The sequence below is a fragment of the Harpegnathos saltator genome, unplaced genomic scaffold (genome assembly GCF_003227715.2).
Source record: "Harpegnathos saltator strain DR-91 unplaced genomic scaffold, Hsal_v8.6 scaffold812, whole genome shotgun sequence".
Classification (NCBI taxonomy): domain Eukaryota; kingdom Metazoa; phylum Arthropoda; class Insecta; order Hymenoptera; family Formicidae; genus Harpegnathos; species Harpegnathos saltator.
In genome coordinates this window covers 102,501-119,745 of record NW_020230663.1, presented here as the reverse complement: position 1 = coordinate 119,745, position 17,245 = coordinate 102,501, and the positions used below count along the sequence as shown (strand labels likewise).

The 17,245-nt window shown below is 45.6% G+C and overlaps 1 protein-coding gene across 1 annotated transcript; it reads left to right on the top strand.

The window, feature by feature from the left end:
• Window positions 1-8,998: 8,998 nt before the first annotated feature.
• Window positions 8,999-15,979, top strand: LOC105187701 (uncharacterized). Its single transcript, XM_025306924.1, has 5 exons — window positions 8,999-9,644; window positions 10,519-10,654; window positions 11,035-11,168; window positions 12,745-13,009; window positions 15,802-15,979. The coding sequence occupies exons 1-5, from the start codon at window positions 9,456-9,458 to the stop codon at window positions 15,897-15,899; spliced, it is 822 nt and encodes a 273-aa protein (XP_025162709.1). The 5' UTR covers window positions 8,999-9,455; the 3' UTR covers window positions 15,900-15,979.
• The last annotated feature ends 1,266 nt before the right edge of the window (window positions 15,980-17,245 follow it).

Genomic DNA, 17,245 nt, shown 5'->3' with positions numbered 1-17,245 from the left:
AGTCCGCTAATGAGTGGCTGGCAACGGGATGAGATTGTCGTTTATATTGCGCCCTTATCGCTGCTGTTCGCGCGCGCGTCGCGCACGCACACACGCACGCATTATCATCGATTCGATAAGCATCAGGGTCATGCAACACTATCGCACTCCGCCGCTGCGCCGCTGGAATCGCCCTGGTGTACGCGAGCCCGAACGCTCTCCGTGTTATTAGGGGTAATTAATTTTTTTCCCACGTGTCGTACACGACACGTGGAACGATTGTTAGGAACTCGTAACGCGCGAATGCAGAGGTGAGAGTGAGTGAGAGAGAGAGAGAGAGAGAGAGAGAGAGAGAGAGAGAGAGAGAGAGAGAGAGAGAGAGAGAGAGAGAGAGAGGAGAAGAGAGAGAGAGAGAGAGAGAGAGAGAGAGAGGCTCCAACTAGCGAGGGGTGCATGACGAGGAGAAACCGACAGCGGCCGCCGCAGCCACGCCATCCCGGTGATGTCTTAACTGAAAAATCGCGCTTGAAGAAATCACTCACACACCGTCTGTTATGTCGGACCGGTCTGCGAATTTTACGCGGGAACGTAACGAAGGACAACGTTATAACTACGTACGCGCGTGCGAGCCATAAATATTCAGCTCGCGCGCAGCGTGCAGCGCGCGCAAACGTTTGAGCCCTTTGCCGATCCGCGCGCTATACGTGCCGCGTATTTTCACGTCCGGGATTATACGGCGAACTGCATCGAGCACAACCGGTCGGCTCGATTAAATATTCATACGCTCGGTAATTGCTCGATCTACGATTCGGATACGAGTCTGGACGACGACGGGGGGCCGGAGGAAAAAGCATGCGCACGACGACGGGTCGCGTCGTCCCTCGGTGACTCCTGCGCGCGCGCGCGCGCGCGCGCTCACGGGGAGAGGGATGTGATCGTTCAGCAACGGTGACATCCCGGCGACGCGACGGACGAGCCGTGATAACGCGATAACGCGTGTGCAGATAATGATGTGTGATGATAATGTGCCCCGCCCGCACCGCCGCTCTTCCATAAGAATCGCTCGTTACGGCGGAACGCGGCACGTGTGCGAAGAGTGTTTTGTTTTCTCCCGCGATCCTCCCGCGGTCTTCGCAAGCGACGGCGACGCAAGCGGAGCAGCGCAAACATTGACGGACGAGTGTATTCCTCGGGGAAGTTTCGCGAATGCGATCGTCAAACGACGCCCCCCGCCCCGTTGCTGTTGAATCTTGAATGCTCGGATTTATTGACGGTTTATCAATGACAAATTACGAGGACGGGATGATTCGACTCATCATCACCTTGCGCCACGGCCGCTTTCAGTTCGTTTTCAGTTTCATTCATTATTTTCGAAGTGGAGCGTGTCTGAAATAACAGAGGCGTTATTACAGAGGCCAAAAAAGGCCTTATCAATGATGCATGTCCCGGCGACTGCTGGCTGCGAGGGACGACGAACGGTCACTGATTCCCATCACACCGGCGCGAGATATTCTCAGCGTTCGAGCGTGTTGCGAGAGAAAATTCATCTGAGATCTCGCGCGAAGACGTTTTCGTCGCGCGAAAGGTCGTCGATACGCTATTTCTCAGAATTTCTCAGAATAATCAGTTCACCGGTAATGACTCATACGTATGAGTGAGAAAAGACGTGCTACAACCGATAGTGACCCACTATACTATATGAGCCCATCATGAGTAGCTCTGCCAATATTCAACAGATTTGTATTAATCAGTTGATACATCCATGTTTCTTGGATCTCTGTGAATACTATGATCAAATTCGAAAAATTCACAATGGCGAGTCCAAACATGGTAGCGTTTAAATGCTGCCAATTTTGTCAGTTTTTTGAAGAATATTTAATTAAGATCGATGTCCCCATTTGACTTTACAGAGGATTTTTCGAGCTGCTGGTGGTGAACCCGGGATCGAAATTTCAACGTTCAAAATGGCAGAACCAATATGGCGGTTCCAAATGACTAATTTTGTTATTTCGTTACAGACAAGATTATATATTCGATATGTTCATGTCTTTTGACTTGCTGATGATTGCTGATGATGAATTTAGGCAAAATTGCAAAATCCAATATGGCGGTTTTTAGCGACCAACGGTATTCCATTATGGGTACTCTCACTTCCATTATTAGCGGAATGAAATACAATGTATGTTGAAGGAAACTACTTCTTTGCCAAATGGCAATCTCGTGGAGATCTCGGATTTATGACAATCGTTATCTACGACCGAAAAAAAATATAAAACTGAGTTTTATATGTATCCATAATGGAATATCAAAGTTGGAGTCACTTGGAGTCGCTGTGTTGAATTTTGTAATTTCGTCACCTGGATTCGTCAGCAGTGAGTCCCCAGTGAAGAACCTTTACATAGGTAAGCTTCCATGTAAAATACGAAATTATTTTTGGCATACTAGTTTTGGCATAAAATATTGCAAAACCGGGTCCAGTGAACTCTGGTTAACGCACTGTGCCCTCTGGAGATCCCGTGTATCCGCGATACAGTTTGTTCGCGGAGTATTCTATACGCTCGCATTCTGCTCCACCAAGCCGACACCGTCATTTCATTCGCGATATAAGCGAAACGGCGGGAAATAAAACGCCTTTTCAGATCCCTTTATCTCGTTAATCTTGTCGTGCTTTACGCCTTCGAGATACAAAGCACAACAGGAGAGAGAGAGAGAGAGAGAGAGAGAGGGGGGGGGAGAGAGAGAGAGAGAGAGAGAGAGAGAGAGAGAGAGGGAGGGAGAGAGAGAGAGAGAGAGAGAGAGAGAGGAAACGAGGGAGAAAGCGTGGTGGAGAGGTGCTTATTGCACGTTGAACCTTCCTTGGAGCTGTGCGAGCGTACCGTTCAAACTCAGCAATGTCACGACCGATAAATAAGACTTGCAATCTTTTCCGCCAGGCAGGACACAATGGAGCAAAAAGTCGTATGGCGTATCAGGTGCGAGACAAGATTGCAACAGGGAAACTTACACCTGGTGCGCTTGGGAAATTCGACTCGGTTTAGCCTTCCCTTCCCGCGGTCAGACGGATATTTTCCCGATATTTTCCGGATTTTCTCTCTCATACGACGCCACCGACGCGCGCCGATAAACACACGTTTCGGGACGAAACAAACGTCGCGCGCATGACGTATGCACCGGATGATCTGAATCTATGTGCGACCTTTTCAGCCGTCAATGGGAAAATCGAGACTGAGGGAGAGAAAGAAAAACGGCGATGTCTGTTCTATATAATGGCTTTTACAGTGTACGAATAATAGAGAAGTAGCTTTTAATCGGCAAATATATAATTTACGTGGGTGCGAAATTATTCTTGATGTAATTCGACAAAAATTTCATTTGCTCGCAGGAGAGAAATTTGCTCGTTTTCGAGTCTGTCGATCGAAATATGTCAGCATGATTTTCGTTAACGTCACGTCTGTCGGGATTAAAACGTTTATTTTTTGCCCAGGGTAAGAGTCTTCGGTAAGAGAGCGAGAGATGCGAAAGAGTCTCAGACCGCGGCAACTTTTCATTTTCGAGGTACACTATCGCATTAGAGGGAGCTTCGTGGAAAACTCGACGCTCGTGGCGAGCAAACTAAACTAAAATAAGGTAAACCGAAACGCGGGTTCTAAACTAAACTAACTGAACTGAGGCTAAAATCAGATCTTAAGAACGAGCCTATTTCCGACAGATTCGTAATAGATTCTGTTAAGCAGGAAAGTATCGATATACTCATACTTATCCTATGGCCGTTCAAATGCTGACGGATTGAATATCGCAGTGATTACGCCGGTTAGGTTAGGTCGTTGAGTCATGTCACGGAATATTATATAATTGCATCGAAAGAGTTGCACGTTCAACGAATAGGAAGCTAATTAAACACGGAGTAAGAAAGGATGCATGTGTGCATGATAAATATTTAGGGGATCTTCACTTCACCGATGGTCTTGAGATGTTGTTGACGCATATTATAGAACTCACTTCTCTGAGTATTCACATTCAGGAGATTTAGCCGTCGCTCATTGTTTATTAAACAGTTCAAGTAATCAAAGAAATTTCACAAACAATTTTTCCTATTTTTCCGACACATTAAAATACGTTAAACAGTAACATATGATTGGAGAAGCTCCGCCCCTTCTCCTCCCTTGTTTTACCCCGAAGAAAATCTAACCCAATCCAACTCTGGACTTGTCAAAAATCTGAAATATCTCACGAACTGTTGATTTGCTTTACATTTGTACCCCCATACTTTTTTATACGTATGCTGTTCCGAGGAACCGATCTACATAAGAAAAAAGAATAATAACAATTTCATTTAAAAAACACGTGCACATTTGCATTTTTTAGGTGCATCGTTGCATTTATGAAAAAAAATAAAATCCATGAATTCAAACGAAAATATTTATGGAAAAAGTAAAAATAGGAAAGAGAAGACCATCCTGTACCGTTTAACCTTTTCTTCCCCTACCTAACCTCTAACCTTTTTCGTATCACTAACCAAACTCGAGATACAACTCGTCCCGCGTGCGCGCGGGTCACTTGAGTATCGCGCAATAGCGCGTTAACTCAAAAACAAACATCCAGTTGACTCAACAACAAATATCGAGTCGGCCACGTTGAGATATTTTGCCTTGCTGGTAATGGTGATGATGCCGTTCTTGCTCGAAACAGACCAACCACGTGGTCTCGGTTCTCATGGTCTCTCTCTCTCTCTCTCTCTCTCTCTCTCTCTCTCTCTCTCTCTCTCTCTCTCTCTCTCTCTCTCTCTCTCTCTCTCTCTCACTCTCCCACGCATTACGCGCGTTACGAGTTCCTAACAATCGTTCCACGTGTCGTGTACGACACGTGGGAGAAAAAATTAATTACCCCTAATAACACGGAGAGCGTTCGGGCTCGCGTACACCAGGGCGATTCCAGCGGCGCAGCGGCGGAGTGCGATAGTGTTGCATGACCCTGATGCTTATCGAATCGATGATAATGCGTGCGTGTGTGCGTGCGCGACGCGCGCGCGAACAGCAGCGATAAGGGCGCAATATAAACGACAATCTCATCCCGTTGCCAGCCACTCATTAGCGGACTTAATTTAAGACACCGCCGGCGGAATTTTAAATACGACAAATATTGACACGATTAGTGTAATCACCGGCGTTTCAGCTCGCTCGGCCAGAAGGAAAGACTAATTAATGCGGCGCGGCGGGCGCGTTGTTTATGAAGCGGCGCACCGCCACCGGCACGGCGCGGGCGGATCGCTTCGTTTCGCGGCCGAAAGCTTCGCGCCGGACGTGATTAGAGGACATCGCCTTTCGCGGAAAGAATTCTCACAAACGTGTGTTATACATATCGCACCGCTTGCTTCGTTACTCGACTGTAATTACAGTCGCGGGATATTTGTAATACGATTAAAACGCAGCGTTGTGTGCGGGCGGTTTGCGCGGGAGGCTTCCCAGCGTTGCGGCGTGCGTTTTACTGAGCTCTCTCACGGTCGACCCATCCGCGGTGGAAAATCCGAACAAGCCGAGACGTATCGCGTGCGAGTCTTTGATCAGCGCGATGCGATATCGCGGCTGCGCGTTTACGGTAAACATAACTACTCGGTTGAGTGATCGACTTTTGAGAGATAGTGCGCTCGGTAAATGTGGAAGTGTACGCCATACTACGCGTGTGCGCGTGCACACACAATATCATGGATATTTCACACTTTATGCGGCGTATTTTTCTGAAATTTTACCCGAAGGGTTTCTGTGAAATTTCGCATCTGCGAAATTTCTTTTTCTTTGGGTCGCTGAAATCAGACAAATCTGAGATCAGATCTCGGAAATTCAAAATGACAGATTCAATATGGCTACCATGTAGGGTAGTAAAATTACACAGTGTAAGTCTGAATAAATGTAATGTCAGATACAATCAGGTCAGATACATAAAGGTATCGTTAATTACGAATTTCATGTCAGATTGCGCAAAATTCACGTAATTAATTTGTTTGTGAAAAAGTCTAGCGTCTGAAAAGATCCGAAAAAATGTGTACTATATAAAAATAATTAATTATCAAACATATAATCAAATGTTAATGAAAGGTCTTTAAATTTATGGAAAAACTTTTGCCAGTAATATTTTGGAAAAAAATTTATTGTTCGTATTATAATAACGTTTGTAAAAACGCGATGATATTTTAAAATTCCGTTAAAATAAAATGCATCGTTTTAATTATTAAATTATTACTTTGCAGTTAAAACATCATAATTATTGTAAGCGAATAAAAGGTGAGTAAGCGAATAAAAAGTGAATAAGAATGAAAACCAGTTATTTTTTCAGAAAATATGCGTATTCAGATAAGTAGTCGGTTGCACGCCCGATTGCTGGTCAATCGCCGACGTGAGCGGTTAAAAATTCGAATTTCTCACGATGGCGCAAATATACGCAGATGTTCATTCCATTTCTTTGAAATTAGTCAGATAATATTTCTTTTCAGGCAAAGCGCAATTGTTGAGGAGGTTCGGCTGATACAGAAAATCTCTCTTAAATTAAATTTCTTTTATTTAAAAAAAAAGACTTAATCGAGCAATCTGCATTAATTTTAATAATTATAATATATTTATCCCTCTCGAGGAAGGATATGAATTACGTAGTTTTAATTCTTACACGTGTTACAGATATGCTTTCCAATAGAAATCTCTGAACATTTTTATATTAATTTTATATTGATATAATTTATATATTGATATAATTTATATATCGATCTCATAGAATACAGAGATAAAACGTAATGTCATTACAATATTAATATCGTGGACTATCAAATATCACCTTTGTAGTGAAATTGTCTTAAAAAGTAACACTTAGGGAAAACTGATTCGCTTCGTTTCAACACCATTGTGAAATGCACGTGAACTTCAGTTTCATCCTCGGTCATCCTCGGTTATCAATTATTCGTACGAGTCGATAGTCTGAAGTCAGAAGCTTTTCAGCTCCTCGACACGCATCGCGAATCCGACAGAAACATCCAGTTATATCAGATCAATCCATTATATCAGATGGGATCTCGGTACACTATATCGCTACACTATATCGCTACACTTGCCTTTTCCCTTAAATATACACAATTTTAAGGAAATTAATATGGCAAACTTTGTAGAAATATGAAGAAGATATCAAAACGTACCAATGTGTTTTGTTAATGGCGCTTTTCTCGGGTTAATGTCGGGTGACTTTTCTTTTCGTTTCTATTTGTAACTACAAGAATAGTCTGGATGAAAAAATGCTGGAGCATTAATTAATGAAGTCGTCTTCATTAATTAATTAAGACAATCTCCATTTTATTTAAAACGACTAATAAAAAATATAAAGATTTACGATGAAAGTGTTTTGCTAAAGAACGCTGAATAGAGAGAGAGAGAGAGAGAGAGAGAGAGAGAGAGAGAGAGAGAGAGAGAGAGAGAGAGAGATTCGATGCGTGATTTGACACGAAAACAACGCCGTCACGAAAAGTGTTAAATACAAGTTCAGACAGTTGGATATATTTCTAACTTTGAACTGTGGAATAATCAACGCGTCACCTCATAGGTCGCGTCGAACGTGCACGAACGAATTTCCGATAGTTGAACATATGACATTTATTTCTCTGTCTCTAAACTGGACAAATGACTGGAAATGCCAAATGAATGGGATCCAACACTTGCCTGAAAAATTGCAAAAGAAGGGTAGAAGCTCGCGGCAATTAACTTGATCGAAAAGATTGTTGTAACCATTTCATTTGAATAAATATTTTTAAGCGGAAAATCCGCAGAATTTAATTAAGAAAACCTAACACGTACATACAGGGTGTTTGAAAAGTTTCGGTACATCTGATATTTCAGAAAGGAAGGAAAAATTATGAAAAAATTTTTGAACAAAAGTTGTAGATCTTAAAAGGATGTATTTGATGATTTTATCACTTTAATCTTGGGTGGCGTCGCCAGGATCAGGCTGAGACTACGTTGAATTTTAAAAAATAGGATCCCCTATTTTTTTTATCACCTTCTCTTGCTTGTTTACGTTTTAGCAGCTTTTCGAAATACAATAATTTGATCCACTTTTCGTCAGCTGTTTCAAGGTGCGGGTGGTTCGGACATATTGAGAGTGCATGTGTATGTCAGTTGCTTGAGACCTTTAGTGAAAGCACTATATATTGATATTTGCTGAATATGGGTCAACCGTTTAGATACGAGAATGATTTTAAATATAAAAATTAGTCGGTGACCAGCATTAATGTTACTCGATGTGCACCACGAGGAAGCTGCTTGGTCGGATTTTGCACATCATGTGACTCTTAGGAAGGAAACCTAGGAGTCGGACCGAAGCTGAGTACTATACACACGAGTCGGGCAGGGAGAGACAGAGAGAGAGAGAGAGAGAGAGAGAGAGAGAGAGAGAGAGAGAGAGAGAGAGAGAGAGAGAGAGAGAAGAGGGAAGAGGAGGGAGGAAGAGAAAGAGTTAGAGAAAGATGTAGAAATCAAAATTATTGGTAGATAAGAATGGGATTGAAATCATCTTCATATTTAAAAAATTAGTCCGCACTACATAAATACCAATATATAGAACTTTCAAAGAGTATCTCAAGTATCTGACGTATACATGAAACTGAAATTTTCATCACCTTTTCTTCATTTTCTCCATTTTCTTATTTTTATTCTTCGCCCCATCACTCGGACACCCCATGTCGATATGCGATGAAAAGTAGTGTCTTATTAAAAAAATTCAAGACGACTTTGAGCCGTCCTTGATGATAATTGCATCCAAGGTGAAACTGATAAATCTCCATTAAATAGATTCTACAATTTTTGTCTACAATTTTGTTTCTTTTTTGCCTAAAATTGTGTCTTTTTTTTTATAAAATACCATCTTCCCAAAATATTAGACCGTTTCGGTGTTTTCCGAACATTATATAAGCGTGTTCACACACTCACACACTCACACTCACACACACACACACACACACACACACACACACACACCGACACACCGCACCAAAGGTATGAGTCATATATGTATAATTCAAAAACCGCTGCTGTTACAATGAATCACACGTGACTCACTGACGAGATAACTAGCAGTACGCGCCTCATTATCATCAAACTAATCGCCTAACCGTGACGTCTGTCGCGTGTGTAGCTGAAGATCGGAATTGCAACTCGGAATATGCAATTAGAGGGAGAAACTCGTGTGACGCTTCTTCTCTGAGTGTCGCGTGTATTCGACGAAGTTTCGCCTTCTCCACCTCCTCCCTCCCCCTTCCATGCAACATGCAGCATGCAGCTGTAACTGCAACTGCAACTCCAACTGCACGGGGAGGGGAGGAGACGAAATTCCACAGGGCCCATTTTCCGTGTAGCGCAGCGCAGCGCAGCGAGTCGAGCGGAGCGGAACAGCGCAGCGACTAACACCGCGATCCGGAATCTTTTGCAGGCATCGTCGCCCTACGCATGACATCCCTGCAGATACCGGAGCACGTTGTACTGAATGAGACGGTGCGCATGCAGTGCAACTTCAACCTGGACAAAGAGCTATTGTACTCGGTGAAGTGGTACAAGGACGGCCACGAATTTTATCGCTATGTGCCGAGAGACGCGCCCGTGGTGCTGACGTTCCCGGTGCCCGGTGTGAACGTGAACGTAAGTGCACCTCGCCTAGCACCTTGCCGCCTGGATCTGCTCCTCGCCGCGCCACGTGGAAATATCGCGACTTTTCGCAGCTGCAGCTGCAGCAGCAGCAGCAGCAGCAGCGAGGAGGGAGGTTAGGTTAGGGGGATCGATTATCCTTCCGCGAGGTGGACGAGACGCTAAATTCGGGCATTTGTCTTAATTATCTGGCGAATTAAACAGGACTCCATCAATCCTCCGTCGAAACACTCCTCATTGCTCGCGCGTTGAAGTAGTCGCACGCAGAATCCGTCACCGTCACAACAATTAGCCATTCCTGTGAAAAAAGGCAATATGAGGTTTGGAAAATCAAACAAAATTCGATCCGAGGAGGAGGAGGAGGATCGACGGACTACTGTCGTGACGGACACCGGCGTCGCGTCGTCGTCTCGACGAGTAGCACGAATCACCGCAATTACCGGTAGAATCCAGAATCTCCTCATTCCCTTGATTCTTCGGTGAAGGAATTCCAAAAAAAGAAAAAGGAAAAAAAAAGAAAAAAACGGAAAGAAAGAAGGTAAAACCGAATAAGAGGGAAAAAGAGGAAATTACATAGAGACTGCTTGTTGGAATATTAACGTTATCGGACGGAAGAAAATATCTCTTGTTTCCGATCAGAGCGGTCCCAGCGAGGTAGGTCTCGTCGTAAATCTTTAGGAATTAACGAGACGAGTGGAGCCGCGCGCGATGCTCGAGCGGCAAGAGAGCTTGAAGATGCGATGCGCGCCGCGCTTCTCTCACGGCAAAGAGGTTTCGGTTCGAATCTGAGAGAAATCGGAGAACGCGCGCGCAGGCTCCGCTTTACGCTCGATCGGGCAGCGGCTTGTAATCACGAATTTGCATTCAGACGCACGATTCCACCGAGAGTTCGGTCGTCCTGAACAACGTGAATCTCACCAGCTCGGGAAGGTATCGGTGCGAGGTGTCGGCCGAGGCTCCCGCCTTTCAGACCGTCTCTGATCACGCGGACATGACCGTGGTCGGTGAGTATTATTTCGAAGAATGAGAGAGAGAGAGAGAGAGAGAGAGAGAGAGTCGTTTCATTCGAATTTATTTATCGATTTATTTATGTCTACCTGAACGCGCTGTAATAGCGCTTAAATAAATGTTACCGATTGACGCGGCAGTCGAGATCCGATAGGAAAAAAGGGGTACAATGGTACAGTAGTGTAAATAAAGAGGGCGAACTTTTTCTAATGGGGGTGGTCACAGCGTGACAACGGTTATTTCAAGTAAAATTCGCGAGGAAGTAAAACCGGATAAATGAATACGTGCGGTAAATGCGCGCGCGCGCGGTAAGATAAGAGGGATCTAATCCGGGAGAACGACAATAGCACTAGAAAGGGTCATGGCAACGTTTCAGTTCTACCTAACGAAGGACCGCAGATAACCGGTGGTCGTTCCAAGTATCAGGTGGGCGATGTCGTTCGCATGGACTGCACGTCGGCACCTTCTAAACCAGCTGCGCTGTTGTCCTGGTTCATCAACGACGAGCCGGTAAGTGAGACACTTAAACCGTCGACGAAATAATTGCAACCTTTGTCTCACGTTTCGCTAAACTTTTCGCCAGCACGGCAGCGCGATGAAATGTGTAGTATTTTCGTGTCGAGACGAGAGAAAGAGTGTGAGGGAGAGAGAGCGAGAGAGAGAGAGAGAGAGAGAGAGAGAGAGAGAGAGAGGGAGAGAGAGAGAGAGAGAGAGAGAGAGAGAGAGAGAGAGAGAGAGAGAGAGAGAGAGAGAGAGAGAGAGGGAAAAAGAAAAAAAGAGACGAAAGAAAAAACGCAACTCGGAGTGTTGCGGTATACGCAATTTGCTAAATAAATCAGAGCTTCGTTCCGCTCTGTTTTCATTACAAAGACACGGACGCGTCAACGTGTGTGTCCATCCGCGTTAATTTTGAAAAATACTTCACCGTAATATTCTAATTTAAAATTTGTTTTACTGAAGTATATATATATATATATATATGTATGTATATGTATGTATATATGTATGTATATATGTAGGAATATTCCGATGACATCGTGCGTATATTCTTGAAACGCGCCAATTATTACAGGTGAAGGGTCGATAGCACCGTCCAATGTCAATCGACCGAGCGGCGTCGATATTAAATCGGCTCGGTTGTTTATGTATTTTTCATTTATCCTCGACGCTATTTGCATACAGTTAATGTTCATGAACGTCTCCTCTTTCTCTCCTCCTCTTTCCATCCTTTTCTCTCTCATTCCCTCCACCCCTCTCTCTTTCTCTCCTTTGAAAAATTCGTTACCGCGTTACATCCCGGCGAAATTTTCCACCCCGATGCGAAGTTTAAGCGAATTACAGATTAAGTTTAGAATAATTTTATCTCTTCTCACAACGCCGCTGATGAATGTTATTATCGTTATCGCGCAATAATTAGAATCTTGCTTCGGTGCTTATAATCCAATCTCGCGTAATTGGCTTGGCGAAAAATTTGCATTCGGGATCAGGAAGCGGCGGTAGCGGCGGCGGCGGCGGCGGCGGTGGTGGTGGTGGCGATCCGTCGCTCTCAATTATTTTCAAATCGCATTCTACGAGGAATCGCTCGTGAGAGAGAACCTCGCTCTCTTCGCCTCTCGTGCGCGCTCGCCAAATTGGGATCGTCGATGCGTAATCCCTGTCGCGCGTGTGCGGATCTGCATCTCGAGTAAAAATCTACCTAATTGCTCGCACCCTCTCACCCATTCCCCCTCTCTCTCTCTCTCTCTCTCTCTCTCTCTCTCTCTCTCTCCCTCTCTCTCTCTCTCTCTCTCTCTCTCCCCCTCTCTCTTTTCTCTCACTCCTCTTTCTCTCTTTTACTCCTCTTTCTCCTTCCCTCCCTCCCTCCCTGCTTTCTCTCCTTCTGCCTTCCTTTCTGCCTTCCTTTCTTCCTTCCTTCCTTCCTTCCTTCCTTCCTTCCTTCCTTCCTTCCTTCCTTCCTTCCTTCCTTCCTTCCTTCCTTCCTTCCTTCCTTCCTACATCTTACACCGTTCCACATTATCGCGGTGCGTATTGTCTCGATTCCGTTAAGAAGGCTTTTTACGAGGCTCGCCGTCGCCGACATTTTCAGGCCGACGCCGACTACCTGATAGGGCCTCACCTCGACGTCGACAAGAACGGTTTGGAGACCGCGGCGCTCGGTTTGGAGTTCCGCGTCGCGAACAAGCACTTCAGGCGGGGCGACATGAAGCTAAAGTGCTTGGCCACAATAGCCACGGTCTATCTGCAGAGCAACGAGGAGAGCGTGGAAGGTGACGAGAGCGATCTGAAGACGCCCGCGATGGAGAGTCGCGAGACCCGGGCGCAGAGTCACACTCGCGAGGACCTGACGAACGGTAAGCCACGAGTATTATCTCTCATTACCCCATTACTTCCTTATACCCCGTCTACCTGCCTGCATGTTAAAGACCCTCTGATTAGAGTCCTGACTGCTCGCGATTGGCTCAAAGTTTTTAAACTGATCGCGAAATGGCGAAATGCCGAAATTTAATTTAATAATGCTCGTTTTTCGGGATGTTGTTTTTCAAGTCATATGAATTCTTTTGTTACTTTTATTTTTACAGTTTCCTACGCAACGAATAGTCATGTTTATTACGTTTCATGTACAATACTATATTATATTGTGTACTATAAAAGTGTATTGTGGTTTCATCAACTTTCCGTTTGAGCCAACCGGAAGCTTGTCACGACTTAAAAGTCACATTTCGACACGTTTGTCGATAAAAGGGGAGTTGAAAAGCTCTTGCTCTTTTACTATCATTTATAATCTAATTAATCTAAGACGGACAGATGACATAAAATAGCACATTGAGGCTCAGTATGATGAGTGCTATTAGCATTAGTATGCGATTAGTTGTGCATTAGTATGCGATGCTATTAGCGAGCGCGTAGACCTTCCGTTTTCCCAAATTTCCCGTTAAAATGATATGAACAATGGATCTAGGAAAGGCTGGATGAGCTCCTTGATGAGCCTGATGGCAGATGACAAACAACGATCATTTCGAAGAATTTTAGCTACTACTTTTTGGATGTTTTCTTCAGTTTGGACTATTACTATCGATGGACCTGAATCGTCCTCGATGCTCTCTCTCTGTCTCTCTCTCTCTCTCTCTCTCTCTCTCTCTCTCTCTCTCTCTCTCTCTCTCTCTCTCTCTCTAGTTAGAGCAGAAGCCCTTCTCCGTTGCACAGTGCCGGCTCCGGCGCGGTGCAATTGCGCGACGTGCCGGCCGTAATCGACGAGCCCGCCAATGCGGAATTGAACTTCCATCTCGTTGGCGCAAGTTGCGCGTGATGATGCGAGCTCGAGTAATCGGACGCGCAGTCGTATAGCGACGCACGTTATTGATAAGTTAACGGAACTTACCGTTACGGTCCGTACCGTAGGAAGTCTCCCAAGTGTATCGAGCGGTTAATTCGCGATAGCGAGTTGAGTGGCGCGTCGAGAGCGCCACGTTCAGGTGGGAAGTTATCTACTTCTTCTCGCTCGCCACCGCGTAACTCCATATATCTCGCAAAGTTTTCATAACGCGATCGTGCTCGCGCTCAGGATTTAGACCCTCCTCTCGCCGCTGTGTGGTTAGCCTGCCTGCCTGCCTGGTCGCGTTGACGTTGGTGCGGCGACACGCACGTATCGAAGGAATATGCGGGTCCGTAATCGCGCGGCGGCGACGGCGCGCGGTCGATGAAAAATTCACTTAGGTCAGCCGTGCTCTTTCTCTCATTCTCTCTCTCTCTCTCTCTCTCTCTCTCTCTCTCTCTCTCTCGCACGCGCGCTCTCGCCGAGTTATAAATTCCGATTATAATACTTAGCGCTCGCTAGATTAATCCGCTGTCGGGTTTGATATACCGGAGAGACCGGGAGCAATCGCGCCGCGAACGCCGATATTATAAAATATTACGATGTATATTTCGTTTATTCCTTTTTCCCCTCCCGCTCGCTCGCGCGCGAGCGAGCGCGACCCGTAATTTTTTGCGAGCTTACACCAGCCGGAAGTTATCGGCGGGTAATTTCGTAGTCGCGTGTGTTCGCTTATGTATATGCGTGTACGCGTATAACCGTACAGTATACAGGCGCACGCGTTGTGTGCGCGCGACCGTATTAAAGTAATTTTCGCTTTACGCCGGGAACACATTTCGCCGATCTAAACCGATTGTAAATACGCATATTTTTGGTATGCTTTTCGATGGCGAATATTCAAATAGCGGAATCGCCGTTCGCGTGAATATTTGTATTTGTTTCATGTCGAGCGCGGTACTCCGAAAATCGCACCGTTATTCGTCGCGTGCGCGCGCGCGCGCACATCGGAAAACTCAGCCGCGAGTAATGAGGAGGGTTTCCCGATTCCCGCCGCTCTTCTTCCCCCGCTCCCCCTCCCCCCTCTCTTTGCCCCCTCGGAGTATGAGGATTAAAGCCCCTAAGTATTAAAACGAATCCCCGTGAGCGTGCATTCGGCATTAATCACAACGGGAACTAATTACTCGATGCTTTAATCCGCGATAGTGCTATCGTCCCGGAGTGCCGCAATAAAAACTGATTAATTACAGCCACACTGTATTCAAATCCCGACTAAATTACAGCAAGGACGAGGCTCGAGAGGTACGCGGAAATGAATGAAACGCGGGATATAGTTCGGCGGCCGAATTAGCCGTTTTAAAGGGATGCACACGGCAAATTCGCTACAAATCCTCTGCCTCAGTCTCTTTAGCCTATCCGGCTATATAACGGTGAATGCGTCGTCCGTGGTTGTACTCTTCTTCCTTCCCCCTCCTCCCCTCCCTCCCTATAGTCCCCGGGACTATAGGGAGGGATCGCGATATCGCAAAGCTCCCAAATACTTTCGATACACGACATATGATACGTATGTTTTCCCGCGGGAAAGGGAAAAACTCGGAGCAAACTCGAACCGAGCTCGACGTTCGGTGCTCTTGGAATACTAACGAGTGACGCGATTTTAATCTTTCAATGCCGGAAGAAGAAGAAGAAGAAATATATTCGGGATCTCTTTCCCGAGTTTCGTCCAAACTCGGGCATTCGCGTCTCCGTCAACGAAAGAGATTTTCGTCAAAGCGACGGGAGCGAAGAAGAAGGAGAGGAAGAAACTAAGTATACTCGTTATCAATGTTTCAGGGTCCGCGGAAGCCGCAGTCCAATGGACAACCCAGCTCGTCGTCGCTGCCGTCGCCGCCACCATCACCCTGATCACAACGATCGTCGTCATACGATAATAACGACGGGCGGACCTTTCTGTTTTTTTTTTCTCACGTTGCTTCCCCTAATCATATTAAACGTTTTAGGATCAGTTTCACTCTGTCTACTACTAACATATCTAATCCGCGTAACCGTACAAGAAAAGGAAGAAAGGAGGCAAATAACGCCATATCGGTACACACACACACACACACACACACACACACGCGCGCGCGCGCGCGCGTATGCATGTATGTATGTATGTATGTATATGTATATATTTATAAATGTACATCTATTTGTATTCGTCGTCGGCATTCGTCGGTCGAAGTCTCATACGTGCACTTTAAGCTCTAAATATATGCGTATGCGTGCGCCGGAGTGGGCGATCAGTCGATGAAGGATCGAATCAGGATCGATAGATCGCTCGCGTTCAATCACGCGCGACAAAATCGATCTCACCGACTTTGTCCGCATACGTGTAGTCGAGTTCAGATCGTTTGAACTCTACGCAGCGAGATACGTCGTAAAAGACGGCCGGGGCCGTCTTTGTAACGCTTCTGAGATACGTCGATGTTATTCTTACTGCGATTTTTACAAAAGAGTTTTCTATTTTCTCGACGTATCATTTATTTATCCCGCGGTCGCCGGATAACGATCTTTTTGCGGATGGACGATAATCTTTGTCTCTCTCTCTCTCTCTCTCTCTCTCTCTCTCTCTCTCTCTCTCTCTCTCTCTCTCTCTCTCGCGCGCGCGCGCGCGCGCGCCTTCTCCATTCCCTTTCTCTCGTGAATGTCAACCCTATATCGTCCACCCTTCTGTGTCCATTTATCCACTTTTCTCCCCTCGCTCATTTCTTTGTCGACAAAGCCGAGTCGTGCGACGTTTGTCGAAGGCGGTCGCGAGCGACTTCCTTTTTTACGTGTATGGACAATGAAGGAGAGCTGTTTGCTCGCGAGCAGTGGCGAGAAATCGAGACAAGTAGAAAAGGCATGGGTGGAAATTTGTTCCACGAAATTCTGAATTTTTGATCTCTAACACACGATTCCGAGGATTAGCCTCATCCGCGGTTTCGCGGTGGTCGATTCTCGTTCCGATTCACTTCGGTTCATTCAGCCGAGCTTTCCTTTTCTTCGTGCGCGCCAATAATAGCGTTTGATCCTTCCAGTTTCCGCTTTTATCGTCTTTCCGAGTGTGCTCGTATTCGCCCATGTTATTCCTACACGGGCAGCTCTGCGTCTTTAATTTCTACCGTATCGCGGTCGGTAAAGATAGCCTTGTGTCGAATGCCGCTAAGGAAGCAGCGCGAACTGCTTCCTTTTGTCGTCACATAGATTGGTATGAAATATTTAACGAGTATATCTTCATCGAGTGATCTCTTCG